The sequence below is a fragment of the Mastomys coucha genome, unplaced genomic scaffold (assembly GCF_008632895.1).
Source record: "Mastomys coucha isolate ucsf_1 unplaced genomic scaffold, UCSF_Mcou_1 pScaffold18, whole genome shotgun sequence".
In the NCBI taxonomy this organism is placed as follows: Eukaryota; Metazoa; Chordata; class Mammalia; order Rodentia; family Muridae; genus Mastomys; species Mastomys coucha.
Window position 1 is genome coordinate 80155890 of NW_022196900.1, and position 24129 is coordinate 80180018.

Sequence of the window (24129 nt, forward strand, 5' to 3'; positions counted from 1 at the left end):
TTTTTTTTGGAAAGGACTGTGGGACTTTTAACATTTAGAATATTTTATATTGTGATGTTCCTATTAATGTGAGATCTTGGGGATAAATAAGAAAGAAAAGATTATGGCTTGCCAGGGATGTGTGTGTGTGTCGTGTTGATAAGGGGTTAGGTGTGCTGGCTAGTTTTCTGTCAGCTTGACACAAGCTAGAGTCACTGGAGAGAAGAAAGCCTCAGTTGAGAAAATGTCTCTATGAGATCTGGCTGTAGGCAAGCCACTAAGGTATTTTCTTAATTAGTTTTTGGTGGGGGAGGGCCCAGTCCATTGTGCGTGGGATCACCTCAGGTAGGTGGTCACTGGAGTCACTGGAGAGAAGGGAGCCTCAACTGAGAAAATGCATCTAGGGCTGGAGAGATGGCTCAGCTGTTAAGGCTAGACTTATGGCCAAAAGTATAAGAGAAAATTCCTCTATAAGATCAGGGTATAGGTTAAATGCCTATAGGGCATTGTCTTAATGATTAATAAGGGAGGGCTCAGCCTTTTGTGGGTGGGGCCACCCTGGGTAGGTGGTCCTGGATTCTGTAAGAAAGTAAGCTAAGGGGGTTGGCGAGATGGCTCAGCAGGTAAGAGCACTGACTGCTCTTCCAAAGGTCCTGAGTTCGGATCCCAGCAACCACATGGTGGCTCACAACCATCCGTAATGAGATCTGACTCTTCTGGTGAGTCTGAAGACAGCTACAGTGAATTACACTGGAGCAAGCAGGGCCTGAGCAAGCGGGCCGGCAGAGGTCCCGAGTTCAATTTCCAGCAGCCACACACATGATGGCTCATGGCCATCTGTACAGCTGCAGTGTACTCACACACATAAACTAAATAAAATAAATCTTTTTTTTAAATGTAAATTATTTAGCCAATATTAAAGGCAGTATCTTTTTTTAATTTTTTTTTTTATTATTATATAGACACACCAGAAGAGGGAGTCAGATCTCATTACGGATGGTTGTGAGCCACCATGTGGTTGCTGGGATTTGAACTCAGGACCTTTGGGAGAGCAGTCAGTGCTCTTACCCACTGAGCCATCTCACCAGCCCATAAAATAAATCTTAAAAAAAAAAAAAAAAGAGAAAGTAGGCTAAGAAAGCCCTGGGGAGCAGGTCAGTAAGCAGCACCCTTCCAAGGCCTCTGCATCAGCTCCTGCCTCCAGGTTCCTGCCCTGAGAGTTCCTGTTGTGACTTCGTTTAATGATGGACTGAAACCAAATAAACCCTTTCCTCTCCAACTTGCTTCTGGTTCTGGTGTTTTATCACAGCAATAGTGACCCTCACTAAGACACTAGGACAAGTCTATTGCATTGATGAAAAATTAAAATTTTAGGGAACAGTGTTAGTTATCATAAAGAGTTCCTTTATGAAATATAACTATCTAATTTTTATAGTGACAAAACAAAAGGGTCAGGGCGGTGAGATATACAGCAGGATTTTCAGTAGCAAAATGACCTAAACGGTAGTGTTTTTTTCATGAGTAATATGAAAAATAGCTTCTACTGCTCTCTTCACATGGATTAAACTTACACATCTTTTACTGCAAACTCTTGCACCATATATAAAGTCCAGGCATGTAGTTCTACACATTTTTTTAGTCATATGTATACAAGACATGGAGATGTACTAAAGTCATTTTAGGGGCTGAAGAGATGGCTCAGCAGTTAAGGTCACCTGCTGTTGTTCAAGAAAACCTGAGTTTGGTTTCTAGCACCTGAGTTGGGTAGTTTACAACTACCTGTAACTCTAGCAGCAGAGGATTCACTTCCCACTTGTGGCATCTCTGGGTACCTGCACAAAACACACACACACACACACACACACACACACACACAGTGAGTGGATGAAACAAAAAGCAGAGTCCAATAACTTCATACATATAAATACATACATACATGTATACATTCATACATACATATATGCACACATGCATGCATACAGACCTACAGACAGACATATAAACATTCATACATAGAATGGTTAGAACAAAACTCCAGCAAGCAGGCTCCAAGCGTTTTATACATACACATACGTACATATATACACACAACTGATGGATAATGAGCCCCAGCACACCACCCAGACAAGCTTTACACATATACATACATACACATAGTTGATGGATGGAAGGAACAATGTTCCAGCCCTCCACACTTTATTCTTTCTTTCATAGCTTATATATCCCAGCAAAATCATTCAAGCACTATAAAATTACATTGTAATTACATTTTAGTTTTCTTCTAGTGAATAATTATGAAAACAGTGTATTTCCCAATACCTTTATAAGAAACAACAGTACCTAGTATAGGTAAAGAAAACAAATTATTTCCAAAAACCCACGTACATTTGTAACTAAGCAACTTGCTATAGATTTACAAAGTGTTAGCCAGCAAGGAAGGTAGTTTTCTCAGCCAATTTCTTTTACTTGCCTGGCAGCAATGTGCAGTTACAAAGAAAGGAGTAATTATTTTATTACTTATCTTTAAAATTAATCTAAGAATATTAATCACAAATCTAAACTTTTATATAAAAATCTACCTTAAATCTACCTTAGATATCTACCTTACATCCTCAAAATGCATATCTACCCATCAGCAATTCTTAATAAATCATAACAGGAAGCTGAGGGAAAAATCAAATGAGTGTAAGATCAACCAGCAGCAGTCCAGCCTCAGTGAGAGTCACGTCAGCCAGTGCTGCCTCTGTTCTTGTTCCCTGACCATAAAAGGTCCCTAGCTTAACTAATAAGAGTGTGCCTTTTTCAACTTCAAATTGTATCTTAAGGTTTTCTACATCAGAGCCAGTATTAAGAACATTTCAACCAAGCTTCACTAACAGTTTTATTTTTCCAAAAGTTTTCTAAGGATGGTGGTCATTGCTAACAATCTTTACGTTCTTTCCAGTGTTGGGTTATGTGTCTGCCTTGGGGCAAGCCACTCAGGGCAGGCAGACCACAATCCATAATAGGGGTCCTAGTTCGTGTTTCCCCAGGTGAGGAACAGGGGAGTCTGAGATGGATGCTGTGGTTCCTTGTCTCCTGTGTTCCCAGATGTCACTTGGACACTACAAGTGGGTCAGCAGGTCCACGCTGTCACTTGGGGCATTTAAGTGCCAGGCAGGGAGGGGAAGGCTGGGCCCGGGATAGGGATGGTATCCGATTTGGTACCAAGTGAATGCCAAAAGTACAGAGGCGCTGGAAGAGAGAAGGCATCTGGGAGATTAAGGTACAGTTCTTTACAACAAGGCTCCCTCCCACCCCCACGTGACCCTTGATGAAAAAGACTGCCCTTGCTTTTCCAAACCGTTTTATTTGATGGCAGATGTAAAATGCTTACACCTTACTCAGGGTGAACCAGGGATTAAATACCTTCTAGAAGGAAAGGACGCTCATTGGCTAAACACTGGGTGCTTATCTAGATACCTCATTAGCATGGAGAACTCCAGGTTTTTATGCTCTGTGACCAAGTATATGGTCCTCTCAGTGGGGTATCATGGTTACGTGGTCCAGGTCAGGTAGTTTGACAGGGAGCTGGCTCCATGCCTGCCGTTCTCAATTCTGAGATTCCCCAGAATCAGAATTGGGCTTACCCAGTCTTACCAGTTCTGTCTGGTGGCACCGTCCACTTTCCCTACACTTTCCTAGGGTGATGATCCAATCATTAACCTGCTCCAGCAGCAATGTTTGAAAGAGATCCAGCATTATTATTGTGAGTGTCAGAGATACTGTTCAGTGAGGGACTGGAAGTCCACCCAAAGTTTTCATATAATTCTTAGATTAAGAGGGATGTGAGGGCAGCAAGCAGAACAGAGCTCTAACAGTATGAAGTCCTCAGGACAAGTGGTCCTGGGGGTTGTGCCACATAGAGGCTCACCCATGTGGCTGTGGTAACCAGTGGCCACATTCCATAAGTTCTAAATCCCTAGGTCGTTCCTCCTGTGTGGCCCTTGGCAGTTATAGACAGTTGTGAGCCACATGACATGGATGCTGGGAACTGAACTCAGGTCCTCGGAAAGAGCAGCAAGTACTCTTACCTACCGAACCATCTCCAATCCTCATACTTTTAACAAAACATAAAGACTTGTTTTTTTAAGTCACTTAGAAAACATTACTGAAACAGAGCCATATCCATAAGAGAGTTAACCTTGGTGCCTTTACATTAGAACTCAGCTTCTCCCATTCAGTGAATCTTATTTCCTTAATACCTAAACAACAGGTTTTTATGCTTGAGGGTGAGAGTCTGAGAGTTAATCTTGATTGTTAACTTGATTGTATCTGTAATTAAGAGACTCTACCTTTGAGAGAGTTTCTTGATCAGGTTAATGGAAGTGTACTAAACATGGCCAGTACTTCCCAGGGCTGCCAAGATATAAGGCATGTAAAATGAAAGTCTTTAGCTTCTTATCTTCATACCTTTGTCTTGAGCTGGTGAATTTATCTAACTTTTGTTGTTCTGGCCGTCTGGCTGCCATCGCTTGCTGCCATCGGAAGCCAGTCTTTCCAACGTGGACTAAAGTGGCTCTCTGGAAATATATCAGCCACGCCTTCAGCACCAGGTTGAGCCTGATGAGGGATTCAGGCTCAGGAAGGGAGCAGCTAATGGATTCTTAGCCTGTGGGAAGACAGTCACTGGGACTGGGCTGGGACAGTATGCCACCGGAATGCGTCCTTTCTCCTGGTGTGTGTGAGTGAGAGTGTGTGTGGTATGTTTAGTGCATGTGTGAGAGTGTGTATGTGTGTGTGAGTGTTTGTCAGAAAGTGTGTGTAAGTGTGTTTGTGATGTATGTATATGAGGATACTCACACGCAGGTTACTAGCACCCATGGGGAGGTCAGATGACAATTTTTTGGAGTCATTTTTCTCCTGCTGATTTACAGGGATTCAGCTTCTGTCATCAAATTGTGTGGCAAATGCTTTTATATCTGGAGTCACTTCACTGACTCTTAACTAGAGTTCTTAGACTCAAAGCCTGTGTGCTGAGAGCCCCCACAGCCCAGCCGAACCATCCTGTGACTCTCCATCAGCTCCCTCCTCTGAGCCTAGCAATCAGCCTTCCACAGCTGACTTCCTACCTGTCCCTACAATGCCTGTGCCCTCCATATGCTGATGTTTTCCCTAGATGCTGACATCTTAACACCAACAGACACAGAGCCCAAGGATTCTATCTATATGCGGGTCAGTCCAGGTCACAGCCATCTTTCCCTTAGCCCCGCCCACTGCATCATAGACAAGCAGGGTAGCTAAGACTATGACTCTCCAGAGAATTCATTTTCTCCAAACCCAGGACAACAGTGGAGCATTGACAGCAGAAGCCAGTGAACTTCAGGGTATTCATCTTGTAGACAAATCATGCCAGAGAGAAGAAAACTAAATACTGAAGAGCTCTCCCATCACAGTGTGGGATCAGTCAGGGAGGGACAAGGCCCTAGTCTCCAGGAGCATGAGAGTGAAAAATGAATTGGCAAGATTTTAGCTCACACAGAAGATTATATGTTACTGTGTGCCTCGAGAGATTGGGCAGTCAAGTCTCAGGGCAAGTCACCAGGGCTCATTTTGCTCCACAAGCTGTGAAACTTCTCAGAACTGTGCCAGGCCATATTGGGGTGTTGACTGGTGTGGGTCTTGGCCAGGCAGAGCTGATTGATGTTTTACAGCAACAAAAAGAACCAGGACACCACCCCCTACGCCGGGGCTCTTCTGGTGAGGGTTGGGCCTCTGACACTAAAGCTACCCCATCGCTAATCACCATAGAGATATCGCAGCACAGCCATAGCACACATCTGAACTCAGGGATCCAAGGAAGTTCCTTTGTAAATACATCAAATAGTGTATGGCCAAAGAAAAATCTCTGGCCACCAATAGAGACCCATGGAAAAGAAAGGACAATAGCCTTCCCATACAGGGTGAAAATGCCAGAAAACCTTCTACAGAGCCATGAGGACTTGCCAAAGGACATAATCATAGGGGAAGGCAACATGTCACCAAGTAGGGGGCCAAAAGCAGCATCTCAATACCCTGAACCTGATTTTCTTGAAGAACATGTCCTGAGGGGAAGGAAGATCAAGCCCAAGAAAAAGAAGTTGCTGCAGGCAACATTGCCAATTTACAGACTAGAGAGCAGACATGAAGAAATACAGATATCAAAGCAGGAGAAGATGAAAAACAAGAGAGTCAACTCAAGGGAGGCCTGGGTCCAGTTATTTCCTAAAAAGCCATTCTTGGAGCAAAAGCCAAAGGACCTGGGTCCATTGTTTATGGAAGGAGCAAGTCTGCTGCACAAGAAAAAGACCCAGGCGTTGGACCTGTCATCCAAAGACCATCATTTGAAGTCAAGCCCCAGAGCACACAGACAGAACCTACAGCCAGCTCAGGATGACGGCGATAAGGAGATCACAGGAAAACGGTCAAAAATGGAGAGAAAAAAGCCGAGAATGGAGTGGTGGGATCCCATAATCTGGGGTGACCCGGTCAAACTTGTTGAGCGTGAACAATCTCTTCGAAAGACCTTTTCTGAAGTCCACACCGAACAGAGGAAACTGAGCTTTCCCATAGGCAGATCAAGTTATAAAGGCATAATTCCCATAGGCAGATCAAGTTATTAAAACCCTGGTTTTCTGCCTCGAGAACATTAAAGATCTCCATTATGGCCCTGAGGCTGTGGTTTCTGGCCAGGGCAATAGCCTGCTCAAATCCAAAGGCCTCACAGATGACCCCTACAGGACACCCTCCCTAGATCTCTCCTCTTCTGGCTGGCCCTCCTGAGACTATGCCCATCATCCTTCTAGGGATTTCCTGGGACATCACACTGGTGAGTCTTCTCTGATCCTGGTCATTGCCTGTAGCCATTGGCCTCAGATGAGGTCCCTAGAGAATACCCCATTTCTGAAGTTCCCTCAAAAGGAAAGTCTTCCTGAAAGTTTGTCCTCAAGTGCCTGCTGGGCATGCTGTGACCATAGGACTTAGGCTAGACCATCTTTCTTTTAGGGTGGCGCTCTCTCACCAAAGTTGCCCTAGGAGGTCCTTCTGAGGGCATGGGAGTATCGCTCAGCTGCTTCCCTCAAGTTCTTATAGAGCAATTTTAATCCAGCATGGCTACTCTGGCCAGGATCATATCCAAAAACCTAGGTGTGTGTGATCCAGCTGGAATATAGACAAGTCTTTAGTGCAGACCTTTAATCCTAATATGTGACACGTAAGAAGAAGACGAAGTACGGAGTCAGAGAAAGATTGGGCAGAATGAGTTGGAGACAGAGTATGTCCAACTCACAGGAGTACGGTCAGTAAAGAGGCTACTTAAGGGCAGTGCAGGGAGAAGAGGTGAGTTCACTTGAGTTCAGTCGGGTTGAGTTTGGTGCAGTTCAGTTGAAGATAGTTGAGTTTATCTCTGTTCAGTTTGTGGGGGAGTTGAGAAGCAGTTTTTCCAAGCAGAGCAATTCAGTGAGAAGAAACTGAGAGAAGCTCATTCGCATCAAGTCAGCTTGGAGAGGCATTTAAGCCAGAGCAGTTGGAATTGAACCAGCCAGGCAGAGTTCAGAAAGAGCTAAAGAGTGAGTTTATTCAGTGTAAATCTCAGAGGCTGAAACACTCTGGGCCTAATTTAGCAGCCTGAGGGTGGAAGCTGAAGCCTTCTGGGCCTGGGCTTGCAGAAGATTAGGTTGTAGCTCCGGGTCTAGGTCTAGGGATAGTTAGGTAGAAATGCTATGGGATCAGCACAAGCCATGGGTTCATAAAGCTTGGAAATGAATGGGACATTTACATGTCTGTTTCCTTACTGGTACCCACAGCCCAGCTCCAGATCCTTTGAAGCTGCCCCATATCGGAGGCTTATCTAGCAGACCCTTTCAAAGGCTGTAACCTCCAGTCTCTGGGGGAAAATTCTTTGGTCTAGTGTCTAGAGATCCTCTGAGGGAAAGAATGCCCACTCAGAAGCTGGACCCTGAGGCCTTTGCTAACATTTTAAGACCCTTTTCCTGTGTAGGAATGCCCTGTTAGGAATTACACTCTTTGACCCTCTGCCCTTAGAAGACAGAATCCCCTTGGATTCCATCAGAGTCATTGTTTTGACATATTGTGAAGGGCTAAGATGAGCTTGATTCTTAGGCTCTGATGAAAGCAATTGTTTTGTTCCTGGTCTTCAGCTCTCCATGTAGCTGGCACTTGTTCCTGCTTTTCTCATTCCTTCCGGACTCTCTATCAAATTCCCACTGCGGTGTGTGGTGGATTCTGTAGCAAAAGCCAGCCCTGAGCTCTGAAGAGACTCAGAGCAGGTCCTGCAGATGAATCCCCAGGCTACTTGAGTTTGCAAATTAACGCAGAATAGCTTGGCCATTCTGAAGTCTTTGGTGCCAGTATTGGAGAATGATGCCCGTGAGTACCCAAGTGCCCTGGCTGAGGTTTGGTGACCTTCTCCGCATAGAAGGCTTGCATGTCAGGCCCCATCTTCACAAGCAGTATAAGGCCACATAGGATCGCTGCTGAGGGTTGGATTCCACACCAAGCTGAACTAGCTCCCAGTTGGGATTTTTGGGGAACCGGATTGAGAATTTCCAAGTTTAGCACAGTGCAGAAGCGAGAGGTCACCGTCCATAGCAGTTGGGCCAGAAGTGTGACTTCTATTGCTAGTGTGTCCAGAGGCATACAGGACATGAGAGCCAGTTGCATCCACCCAGTGCTACAGTGTGGAGATTTCCAGAGTGGTAGATATCTTCTGGGGGCCGCAGAGGCAGCACCAGGATGGGAGTCTCAGAGGATGAGAAGGACTGAGTGGTCTCAGGCAGCTCCAGCCTCCTTGGGGCAAATAAACAGGGCAGCACATTCATAATTGGTCTCACAAAGGTCATGGCTGAGGAATAAATGTAGACTACGCAGCTTGTCCTAGTAGGAAAAATGTAAACACCTGAAAGTGGTGATGGGTTCAGTTCTTTTCAACAGCCCAACTAGTTCAACTCCTAAGTCTCTTTCCCTGCTAACCCTTGGCAGTGTGTCTTATCAGGCTGCTTCCTCTGGAGCAGAGGCCAGTTGGGGTGGGTATGTGGAGCTGTCTCTTGTTTGCCTGTCTCCTTCTCAAGACATGGGCCTCACACGCACATTTGCACACAGTCATTGATACACTTTATTTTTAATTATATTCTTACTTGGACCTTGGCCATTTTTATAGTAGCAAAATGTTTTGTTTTGTCTTTTGTCTTTGTTTTTGTTTTGTTTTGTTTTGAGAGAGGGTTTCTGTGTAGCCCTGTAACTCACTCTGTAGACCAGGCTGGCCTCAAACTCAGAAATCCACCTGCCTCTGCCTCCTGAGTGCTGAGACTAAAGATGCTTGTTTTGTGTCTTAAGGACAATGCAGTGAACTTCTGAGTCTATGGCAAAACCTGGATGTAGTGGAGTAGTTAGTTTTGTTATAAGGACTTGTTATCAGATTATCCCATTTTTTGGTGAACCTGCTTGGCCCTGGTGCCTGAAATTGGGAGTGGTATTGTCCTAGTTTCATTTCTGTTGTGATAAAATACGCTGACAAAAAAGCAACTTAGAGGAGAGAATTTATTTCAGCTTACAGTCTCAGCAAACAGCCTGTGGTAGAAGGAAAGTCAAGGTGCAGGAACTTGAAACAGCTTGTTAAAACATACCCATAGTCAAGATGGCAAGAAGTAAATGCATGCTTGCTTACCAGCTCGTTAGCTTGCTTGCTTGTGGTCAACTGGATTTCTTGACTCTTATACAAACTTCAGAGTCCTCTGTTTAGGGAACTGTGCTGCCCACAGTGGGCACACAGTTAAGGCAATTTCCCCACAGACAGGCTCATAGGCCAACCCTGTCTATATAATTCTTCACTGAGACTCTTTCTCCCGGTGATTCTAGGTAGTGTCAAGTTGGAAATTAAAGCTAGCCATCACAGATACATGCAAAAATCATGTTTAGAGTTTATTTATTTTGAGGCAGGTTCTCTTTTATGTAGGCCAGGCTGGCCTTGAACTCACAGAGATTCACCTGCCTCTGGAGTGCTGGGATTAAGGGTGTGTAACACAATGTCCAGCTTCAGGATTTATTTTTTTTAATAAATCATTTTGTTTGATGGTATCCACACAATAATTTCCCCTAGTTGACATTTCTCACTATTTCAAGGTATTTGAAAGAGTCTCTGTAAATCCCTGGCTGGCCTGGAATTTCCTATATAGAGTCAGACTCAGAGATCCACCTGCTTCTGTCCATGACTAAAGGTGTGCACCACTGTGCTCAGTCTGTTGATTCTTCTGTTTGTTTTTGTCTGACCTAGTCAGTGCTCTGTAGCTGCAGAGCAACACCATGATTAAGGCAACGCTTACTTTAAAAGCATTTAGCTGAGGGCTGGGTTACAGTTCCAGAGGGTTAATGCATTTTCAGCATGGCCGGGAAGATGGTGGCTTATGGTGGGAATGGTGCTGAGTTGCATCCTGATCCACAGGCAGTAGGCAGAGAGAAACACTGGACCTGGTGCTTTTGAAACCTCTAAGCCCACCCCCAATGGTGTACTTCTTCTAACAAGGCCACACCTCTTTTGAGACCACACCTCCTAATCCTTTGCAAACAGTTCAGCTGGGGGCTAAGCATTCAAATATATGAGCCCATGTGGGCATTTTCATTCCAAATACCACATTGTTGTTTTTTATTCTTCTGTTAATTTTTTAAAAATAATATATGTGTATACACAGTGTATACATGTCTGTGTACCATGTACATGCAGTGCCCAGGGAGGCCAGAAGAGGGTGTTGGAATCCTTGGCACTGGAGCTACAGTTTTTGACTCATCTAACAGGCTGTAAATCACTGTGTGCTTCTGGTAATCCAACCCAGGGCCTCTAGGAGAAGAGCCAGTGCCCTTAACCTCTGAGCCATCTCTGTAGCCCCATGTTAACTCTTAAGGGAAGAGAGAATATGTACTATTTTATTCCTTGGAGCACATCAGAATGTCATATCTCTACCCAGGGTCAGAAGTATTCTATTCTTTTGATCCAGAAGCCTATGATGTGACAAAGGTGTGGATGCTATTCTAAAGATGACTTAATAATGCCTTCTGCAGGATCCGTGTAGAAAAGTGGGTGAGGACAATATGTCCACAAATATGTTACATAAGTTTGACCTGATGAAGAGATGGTCTTATTATTACAGAAAGAACAGGTTCTGTGCTCTTTACTTTAGAGAGTTTATCATAGAAAGGAAAAATGATGTCACTTAAGTTTAGGGATGAGATGTTTAAATAGGCCACAGGAGGTTAAGCCTCAGGAAAGAAGGTATAAATAATGTATATTGGTCATATAAACATCGACCCAATGGATGTGTAGGTTTTTCTTATTCCGGGAAGGACCTAATTCTCCCAGTTCCACAGCACAGTAATCCTGTAAGCACTTTAGCCAAGGAAGCTTCAATGGCTTTGAGTTGTCTGGCCCATACCTACTAATCAATGGTAGAGAAGAGTTTTGATGTTTGTTTGAGATAGGGTCTCTGTCTTGACGAGTGTACTGCTGCTGTGAAGAGACACCATGACCAGGCCAAGTCTTAGAGCTAAGTAGCTGAGAATTCTATAACTGGATTCATAGGCAGCAGGAAGAGAGAGACCCTGGGCTCAGCTTGAGCTTTTGAAACCTCAAAGCCCCACCCCCAGTGAACACACCTCCTCAAGGCAACAAGGCCATACCTCCTCCCACAAGGCTAGACCCAATCCCTCTCAAAGAGTGCTACTCCCTGATGACCAAGTATTCAAATATATGAGCCTATGGGGGGCATTCTTATTCATACTACCACAGTCTCACTGTGTAGCCCTGACTGGCCTGGAACTCACTATGTAGAAGCAGGCTGGCCTTGAACTCACAGAGATCCGCCTGCCTCTGCCTCCTAAGTGCTGGGATCAAAGATGTGTGCCACCACTTCTGGGATTTTTTTTTTTAAAGAACTTATTAAAATCCCACATGGCTTCAGAGTTTTGTTCTGGTCCTCTCCAGAAACAATATAAATTAATTAATGTAGTGGAAACAATATAAATTAATTAACAATATTAAAAGAAGGAAGGGATTGGGTTGATGGCTTAGTAAGTAAAGACTATGGACCTGAGTTCATGGACCCGCACCAGTTGATTCTTAGCAGTTTTTCTCTGACCACACACATTCATAAATATATGTAATAAAAAATATGTTTTAGAGGAAGGTAGGGATAATTTAGATTGTAGACTGGGGAAGGGTATCTGTTGCTTCCTGTTCTTGTCATCTTTGTTGAAGAAGCAGTTAGTGGAGATAGTACAGCTGCAGCAAGACAGGGAAAATGTATTTCCTCACATGATCGATTGTGTGCTCCCTGGCTCCCCTCCCCAAATGTTACCATTTGTCAAGGTCTAGGTTGGGTGGGTGATCCCAGGTTCCCTGTGTCTTCTTCAGAGCATTGAAATGAGCACATAGAGATTACAATGTAACAACAGTACTTTATTCAAAGCAGAGTGATAGCACAGATTACAAAGGACTGTCAAGACTAATATGGGGGTAGGGAGAGCCGCAAAAATGGCTCAGAACTGGGACCGCTTGCCATTCTTCCAGAGGACCAGAGTTTAGTTCCCAGTACCCATGCTAGGTGGCCCTTAGTGCCTGCAACTGCAGCTCCAGGGGCTCCAATAATCTCTTTTGGCCTCTTTGGGTACCTGCACCTATGTGTACATGCACACGAACACACACACATACACACATAAATTCATGTGTACACATACACACACAAACACACACATATATAGAAAAATAAGATAATTTTGGGGGAAAAATGTTCCAGGCTCCATGAGTGATGTGCTCAAAGACTCAGGTTTTTTGTGGCTTCCATTGTTTGTGAACTTCCTCTGGGGCTCCAGAGAAGTTTAGTTGCTAAAGGGGCCTCGGTGCAGTAGGTCCTGCTTTGTTTGAGAGATTAAGTTATACAACATACCATATGCATGAAAATTACACCTAGGAATAGGATCATGGATGAGGGAATCTCTGAAACCATTCTCTTTGAGCACATAATTTGTCTTACTGTGTGTATATCCACCTGAAACCGGTCTAAGCTGGATCAACCCATTGCACATAGTTGCCTGCTATCTAGATGATGCTAAAAGAAATCAGTTGCCTGGTTTAGAGAAGTTAGGACAGTTTGATGTTGGTCAGGTTCCTGGATTGCTAAGAGGCCACTAGGCTCTTCCTTTCTTCCTCCCCCGACTTTTTTTTTTAAGAGAAGGGGATGAAGTCTATAGTCCTAGCCAAGTACAGCTTCAAGCTGCTAAAAATAATCATTATATTCAAAGGGTTAGTAACCCCAAACCTTAGGTGGGCTGAGAAACTCCAGACAAGAAAGCTGACTTGAGATAAACTTCCTGGGCGATTAGGATCAGGGAGCCCCTGACAAAAGATCAATCTACCAACTGCCTGTGGGAGTCACCACTTTGAGACTTCTGGGATCAGATTTGCAGATGGAATATTCCATCCCCCAAATTCCTTCCTGCTCCCTATAGAGCCCTCTAGTCAGCCGGGCACTAGTGGCACATGCCTTTAATCCCAGCATTTGGGAGGCAGAGATAGGTGGATTTCTGAGTTTGAGGCCAGCCTGGTCTACAGAGTGAGTTCCAGTACAGCCAAGGCTACACAGAGAAACCTTGTCTCGAAAACAAAAACAAAAACAAAACAAAACAAAACAACTCTCTAGTAACCTGCACCATGGCACATGGTTTCTACTCTCACAGAATGACCTCTGACCTTCACTGTTCTGATAAAAGATCTGTCTCCTCTTTATTCCCATGTCACCTCCATTAGTCCTGACATGGCCTGCATCATAGCCATACTGTTCTGGAATTGAGCTTGAAATGGACATTTTTGACATTATATGGGGTTTTTGAGAATTAGATAAAAGCGTAGTATTAACACTTGCAATATCAGGTTTTAGGTTATCTCTCTTGGAGACTCAGTAAAGGTCTTGGTTTCTAGAATTAACACTTGAATGTCAGATTTCGCCATTTCAGGAGGCAACCAGCTTCAGGTTAACACTTCAACTAGCTACCATTTCAGATAGAGCCTCTTAGCCACTGAGTCACGTCCTCAGCCCAAGACTCCATTTTATTTTATTTTATTTTTTAATGGTTACATCAATCACACCAGAGGTCTGCTTGGTACCCTTGTTCCTCTGTTTCTATTGGTTTAACCCCCAGTGACTGAGCTGAGAGCCTAACCCTTTCCTGTCACAGAATAGACATCTAGATAGCTTATAGCCTACCATTCAAATGGCCCAACAGCTCAAAAACAGCTGTGCAAACCAGAATGCCTCAGAGCATCCTTAGAGACAAGGCTGACCGACAGGCAGCACCAGAGCAGTTCAAAAGGGACCCAGAGTCCTCAGAGTAAATGAAGTGTCCCGGGTGCACCAATCAAAGAGAAGTCTACTGTGGGGAAACACTCTTGAACCTAAAACAGACTTCGAATGCTTCACCAGAGCAGGGAGAGCAGGTGGTGCTGGCCCAGGTGGGAAGCTCTGAGAACCTCTTGCCAAGGAATGGGTCCAGCAGCTGCTAGGAGTCCTTCAATCTTTTCCTGTTCCTTTGGGTTAGAACAGGAATGGCTGACATCCAAAATGTGTCTTTTTCTCCAGGCTTTTTCTACACAGTTGCTACCAGGGTTATTTTGTCTTACATATTTTTTTAAAGATTTATTTTATTTATTTTATGTGTATGAGTACACTGTAGCTGTATAGATGGCCATAAGCCATCATGTGTGTGGCTGCTCTCTGGCCCCGCTCGCTCTGGCCCAGCTCGCTATGGCCCCACTTGGCATAATTCACTGTAGCTGTCTTCAGATGCACTAGAAGAGGGCTTCAGATTTCATTATGGGTGGTTGTGAGCCACCATGTGGTTGCTGGGATCCGAACTCAGGACCTTCATAAGAATAGTCAGTGCTCTTACCCACTGAGCCATCTCACCAGCCCTGTCTTACATATTTTATCATTATTAATACAATGGGAGAGAGCTGAATATGAGAAGACAGGACCACAGAGGTCCCAGCACACACATGGAGGCCAAAGGAAGACAGTCAAGTGTTGGTTTTGGCCTACCACTGAGGGTTTCTGAGAACCGACTCAGCTTATCAGGCTTCTTTGACAAGTTCTTGTCACTCAGGGTCACCTGATCCTTCCATACGAGTTCTTAGACTCAAAGCCTGTGTGCTGAGAGCCCCCACAGCCCAGGCCAACCATCCTGTGACTCTCCATCAGCTCCCTCCTGTACAACTAGAGATCAGCCTTCCACAGATCATTTTTCTACCTGTGCTCTACATACGATGATGTTTTCCCTAGATCTTAGCCCCGCCCACTGCATCATAGACAGGCAGGGTAGCTAAGACTATGACTCTCCAGAGAGTTAATTTTCTCCAAATCCAGGACAACAGAAGAGCATTGACAGCAGAGGCTGGTGGTGAACTTCAGGGTATTCATCTTGTAGACAAATCATGCCAGAGAGAAGAAAATTAAATACTGAAGAACTCACCCATCACAGTGTGAGATCAGTCAGGGAGGGACAAGGCCCTAGTCTCCAGGAGCGTGAGAAGAAAAAATGAATTGGCAAGAGCTTGTCTCCCACAGAAGAAAAAATGCTACTGATAGCACCAGAAGGCTAGGCAACCATGCATTTTGGGAAACCACTAGGACACATTTGGCTGCTCAGGAAGTCAAAACCAGCCAGACCTCCCAATCCACGTGTAGAAGTTTGGGTGCTCTGCGGGCAAGCCAGGCAGAATCACTTCCCCTTCTCCAGAAACCAAAGGAAGGAGAAAATCATCAACTCCGGGCAGTCTCTGCTGGCAGGTGCAGTCCCCCTGTCACTGAGGACTTTTCCTCATTACCCACCAGAGAGGGATTACAAAGCATCTTTGCTAAACATCTGGAGTTAGAGCCCAGAAGAGGTCCCCTTACAAGTCCAAAGGAAGCATGGACAGAGAAAACTCTTGAGGCAACAGCACCGATAGAGACCCAGGGAAAAGAGAGGACAATGGCATTCCCTAATCAGGCAAATAACCAAGGGGACAAACCTCAAAGCCCTCAAGGTCAGCTCCATAAGGACTTGTGGAAGGACATAATCGTAAGATACAGCGTTGCATCACCAAGGAAAGGCCTACAAATGGTGTCCTACTGCCCCAAACTTGAAGGTAATCTTGAAGGACATGTCCTGGATGGAAAAAAGATCCACCTGAAACCAAGGTCATCAGTGCAGGAAATACACATGTATAGTTTGGAGGAAAGCCAGAAGAAAGAAATACAGACACCGAAGGAGAAAGTTAAGGAGACAAGAACTAAACCTAAGGAAAGGGAAGCCCAGAACCAGTTTTCGAAAGAAAAGGCAATCCTTCAGAAAAAACTGCAGGATCTGGGCCCAATGCCCATGGGAGGGATGAGTCTGCTGGACAAGGAGAAAACCCAGGACCTGGAGCTGTCGCCCAGAGACCATCATTCAAAGTCAAGACCCAGAGCACACAGACAGAACCTCCAACTGCTAGCTCAGGATGTTCACAATACAAAGGCCATAAAAGAACAGTCAAAAACAGAGAAAAGAAAGCTGAGAATGCAATGGTGGGACCCCACAGTCTGGGGGTCCCCAGTCATACTGGCCAAGCGTGAACAATTCCCTCGAAAGACCTGTTCAAAATTCCACAGTGACCAGAAGCTGAGCTTTCCCATGGGCAGATCGAGTTATAAAGACACAATCCCCACAAGCAGATCAACTTATTAAAACCCCGTTTTTCTGCTAGATCAACTTATTAGAACCCTGCTTTTCTGCCTCAAGAACGTTAAAGATCTCCATTACAGCCCTGAGGCTGTGGTTTCTGGCCAGGGCAATAGCCTGCTCAAATCCAAAGGCCTCACAGACAACCCCTACAGGGCACCCTCCCTAGATCTCTCCTCTTCTGGCTGGCCCATCATCCTTCTAAGGATTTCCTGGGACATCACACTGGTGAGTCTTCTCTGATCCTGGTCATTGCCTGTAGCCATTGGCCTCAGATGAGGTCCCTAGAGAATACCCCATTTCTGAAGTTCTCTCAAAAGTAAAGTCTTTCTGAAAGTTTGTCCTCAAGTGCCTGCTGGGCACCCTTGCCTGTGACCATAGGTCTCAGGCTAGACCATCTTTTTTAGGGTGGAGCTCTCTCACCAAAGTTGCCCTAGGAGGTCCTTCTGAGGGCATGGGAGTATCCCTCAGCTGCTGCCTTTGAGTCCTGTTGCTGGTACCCACAGCCCAGCTCCAGATCCCTTGAAGCTGCTCCACCTCTGAGGCTTGCCTAGCAACCCTTTGAGAAGTTGTAATCTCCAGATCTGGGGGGAAATCCTTTGTTCCAAGGAGATCCTTTGAGGGAAAGAATGTCTCCTCAGAAGCTGGACCTTGAGGCCTTTGCCAGCCTTTTAAGTCCCTGTTCCTGTGGAGGGATGCTCTTGTAGGTATTATAATCTTTGACTCCCTGCCTCTACCACGCACTGGCTCCTTGGATTATGTGGATGTATTGTGAAGGGCTGGGATGAGTTTGATTCTTAGGCCCCAATGAAAGTGATTGTTTCCTTCCAGGTCTTCAGCTCCCAACGTAGCTGGCACCTGTTCTCCTTGCTTTTCTCATTCCTTCTCAACTCCCTCTCTCAAATTCCTGGTGATGGACTGTGGTGGATCCTGCAACCAAGGCTGCAGCATAGCCTGGGTAGGGCAGGGCCAAGATGATGGAGAATTCTCACTTGTTTAAACTGTTCATCAGTGTCTCCATGAGCTGACTAGAGAGTTAGGCCTGCTTGGCAATGCTGAAGCCTTAGGAAATTGGACTGACAATGTGGTGCTGGTGAGACTCCAGTCCAAGGGTTCTGGCTACTGAGGCTTGGTTACCTACTGTATTTGGAGGAGGCCGGTGCCTTGGTGCCACCCAGGGCTGTGGAGTGGAGGGACACATAGAGGCACTGCAGTGGGCAGTGTCGTGGGCCATCCCAAGCTGATGAACTTCCCTGTCCTGGCTTTTAGCGTGAAATGATGGAGCATTTAAGAAATCCAGCCAGGTAAAAGGCCACAACCACCATCCACACCCAGTTGGGCAAGAAGTGTGCCTTAGGCAGAGGGGACCGTGGGTCAATTCCATCTGCTGATATCATTGATCACCTGAAGCCAGGCCTCCAACAGCGGTGAGGATGGAAGCAGTTGATATAGTGGATGGAGTGGATGGATGAGGAGCTGAGGCAGTAGCAGGGCAGCTACTCACAGTGAGGGGCATGGGAAGGCCGGGATGTGGATGCTGCTTGTTCCAGAAGGAAATTTTAAATGGCGATGGCATGGCCAGAGGGTGCTTCTTTTAAACAAGTAAGTCAACTCCTAAGTCTCTTGCCCTGCCAGGCCTTCCTCATTTTGCTTTGGGGAGTCTCTTAGGAGGCTGCTTACCCTTGGGGTGGGACTGGGGTTGACTCTGCTTTGCCTGTTACATGCCTATGGCTTAGTTTGGAAGGTGTACTGGACTCCACAAGCATATTTTTGTGTGCAATCATTGATGGGATATTTTTAATATTACTTGGATATAGGTCACACACACACACACACACACACACACACACACACACACACACGGGCATATACATGGTTTTGCCACTGTAGTGAGTGCCATGTGGGAGCTGGGAATTCAATACAGGTCCTTTGGCAGGACAGCCGGTGCTTTTAACCACTGAGAGTCTTTCTAGCCTCCTCTCTACCAGTTATTTCTATGCTAACGTAATTTTCTTTTGTTTTGTGTTTTAGGGGTAATAGATTGGACACACTGATTCCATAGCAAAGCCTGGACGTGGTGGCTCGGTGGCATAGCTTTCTGTATGGACCTAGTACTTGACTAGAGGGCTTTTGATGAAGTCTGTTTATATCCCAGTCCTGAATTTTGTAGTCATAAATTTATAAACAGATGTATCAAAATAATTTGCACAATTTTTAATAAATAATTTTGAGTGTGTATGTAAAAGTTTTGTCCTAGTATCAATTTCTTAGTGTTTAAAGGATAATTACTTTTCTGTTAATTCTTTTTTTAAATTTTTTTTTCATTTTGATTCCTCTGTTAATTCTTTTTTCATGACAGGGTTCTATATAGCTTAGCCTGACCTTAAAAGAATGCGTGTCTATGTAGCTGTGGATTACCTTGATCCCTGACCCTCCTGCCTCCATCTAGTAAGTGCTGAGACCCTGAGGTAAGTCACCCTGGCCACTTTCTCTGCGCTTCAGGGGATAGGACCCACATATGCCTAGACTCTTCCCACAGGCCTAGCCTCTCGTGTGGTTAATTCTTGACTTTTTGCATTTACATGGTCGCTAGGGGAAGAGCCTGGTTTCTGGTACCCTGGATCACCCAGTATACTAGGCTGACCTCAAACTCACAGAGATCCTGTACATCTACCTCTGCCTTCCAAGAGGTGTATGCCACCATTTCTTGGCTTGAGATTGGTCACTTTTGAGAACATCCTGTATGCTTTCTGGGTACAATCAGAGAGGTGACCATGATTTGTTCATTAGGAATACATCGATAAATAAATGAAGGAAGGAAGGAAAGAAAGAAGGAAGAGAAAAGAATGAAAGAAGTGAATGGCCATGCCCACAGTCTGACAAGAATCTTACAACTTACTCCCTTTGTCTAGCTAACTCCTGTCTAACACTCCTCTCTTGAAAGAATTCCTACAGGATGTGAGTGATGACCCATCTAACTCCTTCTTGCTGCTTGTGGATGGTGGAGAAGGCTGGGAGTTGAGAATATCTCTGGAGCACTGATTCAGAGGCCCATGGCAGCAATTGGGAGAAATTTCTCTATCTGGTTCGACTTGTCAAGCCTTCTGTGATAGTCAAGCTAGTTGTCAGGTTGAGCACAAACACATGTTCACCAGCAGGTCTAGGAAAGACGGGGACCCAGTTAGTTTAGGGGTCAGGTGAGCTGGTAGCTTTTTCCTGAGCATGTGCTTTTCACTGTAATATGAAGATAAGCCACAAGTAACATCTCCAGGTGGAGACATCTTCTTAATCCTGCTAGAGGTAGGTCTCCACACTAAGGAGCTGTAGGATCTAAGATGCAGCAGATGAGCTCATAAGAGGTAGGGTAAGAGAATAAAGACATGTCAATATACTGGGGCTGGAGTGATGACTCAGTGGTTAAGAGAACTTGTTCTTGTAGAAGGCTTGGGGTTGATTCCATGTAGGTTGGCACCTACATGGTAGCTCATAACTGTTCATAGTTCCAGTTCCAGGGGATCTGACATCCTCACTGGAACCAGGCATGCACTTGGTGCATATACATACATGCAGACAGAACATCCATGTACATAGAATAAATACATTTTTTAAAGATTTATTTATTATATGTAAGTACACTGTAGCTGTCTTCAGATACACCAGAGAGAGCATCAGATCTCATTACAGATGGTTGGGAGCCACATGTGGTTGCTGGGATTTGAACTCAGGACCTTCGGAGGAGCAGTCAGTGCTCTTAACCACTGAGCCATTTCTCCAGCCCCAAATAAATACATTTTTAAAAAGACTGACACCCAAACAAGGCTTTTCTATGCTTTCTGTGTAAGATATGAACATTTGTCTATCTTCTTGAAGAGGACTTTTAATCCCTGGATAGGCTCAACAATTGTTGGTTGTCTGGTTTGATATCTATTTCTGGGTCTGGGACAACTAATTGACTCTGGAATGATGCATCTGGGAGTCATGTCTGTCGATATTAATGATGAGTGGACAGGGTCACGCTGTGTGACCTTTCAAGTCTGATTCTAGAGATGAGAATGATGAAGGAATAGATTTTGCTAATATCAGATTCCAAGGTGAAGGGGGCCTTTCAAACTTACACAGCCGTGCCTCCTAGAGGAGATGGAGGGACTGCCGAGGCGAGCCAGTGAGGTCATCTGTTTCATCAGGGTTGAAGACTGTGCCTATAACAAAAGTCGTTAGAGGGAGGGCCTTCCACGTGGCAATTCAGAGAGGCTCAAGTCACTTACCCAGAGGGTTCTGAGCCTGGATCAAATGCAGTCCATGGTAACTGACTACCAAGTAAGTGTTTAGAGTTCTCCTTCGAGCCCAGTGGAGGCGGGGTGCTACTTACCACCTGATGCATTTGAGACCCTGTTTGTGGGAGTCCGAATCCTGCCTGATCACCATAAACCCCTGAAGTAGACCTCTGATTACCACTTGGGCCTCTTTGCTTTCTAAGATAAAATTTCTGTTCCTTCTAGAGGTTGAGCCTCCCTGTCCTGTAGTTGGTGTGGTGGTCATGCCCTAGAACACAAGAGCCAGTCACTATGGGATCACACCAGATCCAATTTTATTTTTTAGGTCAATGTATGAGTGTTTTGTCTGTATATATATATGTGCACCATGTGTGAGCCTATTTCCCCTGGAATTGGGGATACAGACAGTTGTGAGCTGCCCTGTGGGTGTTAGGAACTCAACTTGTGTTCTTTGCAAGGGCAGCAAGTGCTCATAACTACTGAGCCATCTCTTCGGCCACACCTGGTTCCAAAACAACAACAACCCAACCCCATATTTATATTGCTCCCCTCTCCCTTCTCCTGTGTGTGCACAACTTCTAGGGGTCAGTTCTTTCCTTCTACTATATGGGGCCCAGGGACCTATTCCTTCCCATGCTTGAGAAGTGATTGAGTGTTACTTATTCAACCAATGGATTGATCGGTCATATGTGCTACATCACCATGATCCCTGCCCTTCCTTGCTGTGGGGAGCTAACTCATGTCTTCTCTGTGGTTCTGCTGGTGTTCAAATACAGTTCTGGGAAACTCCCAGAGAAGAAAACATAGCACTTGGTGGAGACCCTGACACATTTGATTTGTAAGCCTTTGTCTTATCCATGCAAAATGCCATTTCTAGATTCCAGAATACATTTTTAAAAAGAAATTGTGAGTCGGGCAGTGGTGGCACATGCTTTTAACCCCAGCCCTTGGGAGGCAGAGGCAGGCAGATTTCTGAGTTCAAGGCCAGCTTGGTCTACAGAATGGGTACTAGGACACTAGGACAGCCTGGTACTATACAGAGAAACCCTGTCTCAAAAAAAACAAAACAAAAACAAACAAACAAAAACAAAAAACCAAACAACCACAACAACAAAAGAAATTGTGGCAAAGGGAAGCAGGGACTGAATATTTTTAATAAATCTTGGTATGGGGCTACTATCTACCTCAATAGCTTATGTTCCTGAGTGAAAGACACACATACAGCCTGTATATTTAATATGCCTTAAACAGCACAACAGCTGGGCAACTGCCTCAACTACATGCTGTTAGAATCTACTTCCTATCCATAACTCTGTTACTATTTACTAATTTCGAGGTTCCATGTGGGCTGCTCTTGACCCAACTGAACAGCCCTCTGGGCCAAGTTCTTTGTTCCCTTTACATGGCGGCTCTGGCTCTCTCCTGCACTTCCCTCCTCTTTGGTCCCTTTACATGGCGGCTCTGGCCTTCTCTCCTGCACTTCCCTCCTCTTTGGTCCCTTTACATGGCGGCTCTGGCTCTCTCCTGCACTTCCCTCCTCTTTGGTCCCTTTACATGGCAGCTCTGGCTCTCTCCTGCACTTCCCTCCTCTTTGGTCCCTTTACATGGCGGCTCTGGCTCTCTCCTGCACTTCCCTCCTCTGGGACTGTTCTCTCCCCTCTCCTGCATGCTCTCTTCCATCACGAAGGCACTTCCCTTTCTCTCCTTCCTCCTCAAGGTTCCAAGTCCAGGAATGCTAAAACCCTTCTCTCTTTCTCTCTTTTCTCACCAGCTATTGGCTGCTGGCATCTTTATTTACCAATCAGAATTAACTAGGGGCAGATTCCCCAAACCTAAGTGCACACAGTTTTGGAGGACTCAAATTAGCATTAGAATGTAAGCAGCAACAGGCTTGAGTCTATAGGTCTGCTTCTAGGTCTACCCACTTTAAAAGGAACAACAGAAAAAAAAATTCTTTTGACAGAGTTTTTTTGTTTGGTTTTTTTTTTTTTTTTTTTTTTTTTTTTTTTTTTTTTTTTTTTTTTTTTTTTTTTTTTTTTTGTTGTTGTTGTTGTTGTTTTTGAGACAGGGTTTCTCTGTGTAGCCCTGGTTGTCCTGGAACTCACTCTGTAGACCAGGCTGGCCTCAAACTCAGAAATCCGCCTGCCTCTGCCTCCCAAGTGCTAGGATTAAAGGTGTGTGGCACCACTGCCCGGCAACAGGGTTTCTCTGTATAGCCCTGTCTGTCCTGGAACTTACTCTGTAGACCAGGCTGGTTTTAGGCATATAGAGATTCACTTGGCTTTGCCCCTCAAGTCCTGGGATTAAAGGTGTGCACCACCACTCCCCAGCTAGAACAATTGAATTTAAATCGAGACACAGGTGTTTAAATCAAAACAGAGGATGGAGGATAGAAAACATCAACCTCATTTTTAGAAATACTTTTGTCCTTTAAGAAATATTAGTATTCTCATGAAAGGTGTGAGGGTTCACACTTTTAATCCCAGCATCTGGAGGCATGTGGAGGTAGATGTCTGTGAGTTCAAGGCCAACCCTGGTCTACATCCTGAGACCCTGTCTCACAAACAAATGAAAATAGTATTAGCTTTTAGTAACAATTCCCATATATTTTATATTAATGTTTAAGAATACTGAGCCAAGAGAGGCCATATATCACAGTTTCCTATGGAAAACAGAATGGACTAGAGCCACATATAGTGTCATGACAGATGCCATAGGAACGTTTTCTGCTTATAAACATAAATATTGAGTATAATGATCAAGGACCCTAAAGCTAACATTGCTCTTCAAGTTTTGGCAGGTAACATTTACATCATACACACAACCATTACAACATATACCAAATTGTTAGGTAGTTAGACTGAGAGACAGGCATTAGCAGATGTGGAGGCTACTGAGGATGGACCCTATCTCAAATTTCCTTGGCAACAAATAGGGAAATGAATTGGGTGGTAGAGTATGCCCAGCATTGGGAAAGCAGAGGCAGGAGGATCTCTGTAAACTCGAGCCTGATCTACATAGTGAGCTCTAGGACAGAGCTGGAGAGAAAAACTGAAAATATGTTGAGTGGCCCAGCAACTTGGCCCCAAACGGG

General features: G+C 44.9%; 2 protein-coding genes across 7 annotated transcripts; one reads left to right on the forward strand and one right to left on the reverse strand.

Annotated features, from left to right (window-relative positions):
- Positions 1-2843: 2843 nt before the first annotated feature.
- LOC116096594 lies at positions 2844-5536 on the reverse strand. Of its 3 annotated transcripts, none has more exons than XR_004121053.1 (3): positions 4822-5536; positions 4432-4541; positions 2844-3213 (listed from the first exon to the last, which is right to left on the reverse strand). XR_004121053.1 is itself a non-coding variant. In XM_031378589.1 (3 exons), exons 1-3 carry the CDS (start codon positions 4872-4874, stop codon positions 3084-3086), a joined length of 333 nt encoding a protein of 110 aa, XP_031234449.1. In that variant the 5' UTR covers positions 4875-5536; the 3' UTR covers positions 2844-3083. The 3 variants fall into 3 exon arrangements, 1 of the variants encoding a protein (XP_031234449.1); XR_004121052.1 differs by having other exon boundaries at positions 4432-4630; XM_031378589.1 differs by having other exon boundaries at positions 4432-4581.
- On the forward strand, positions 4941-19006 carry LOC116096593. 4 transcript variants are annotated; one of them, XM_031378585.1, is made up of 3 exons: positions 4941-6826; positions 15423-16989; positions 18793-19006. In XM_031378585.1, exon 2 carries the CDS (start codon positions 15595-15597, stop codon positions 16765-16767), a length of 1173 nt encoding a protein of 390 aa, XP_031234445.1. In that variant the 5' UTR covers positions 4941-6826; positions 15423-15594; the 3' UTR covers positions 16768-16989; positions 18793-19006. The 4 variants fall into 4 exon arrangements, with proteins under 4 accessions (XP_031234445.1, XP_031234447.1, XP_031234448.1 ...); XM_031378587.1 differs by having other exon boundaries at positions 4948-6826; XM_031378586.1 differs by lacking the exon at positions 4941-6826 and adding an exon at positions 8111-8385.
- Positions 19007-24129: the final 5123 nt, after the last annotated feature.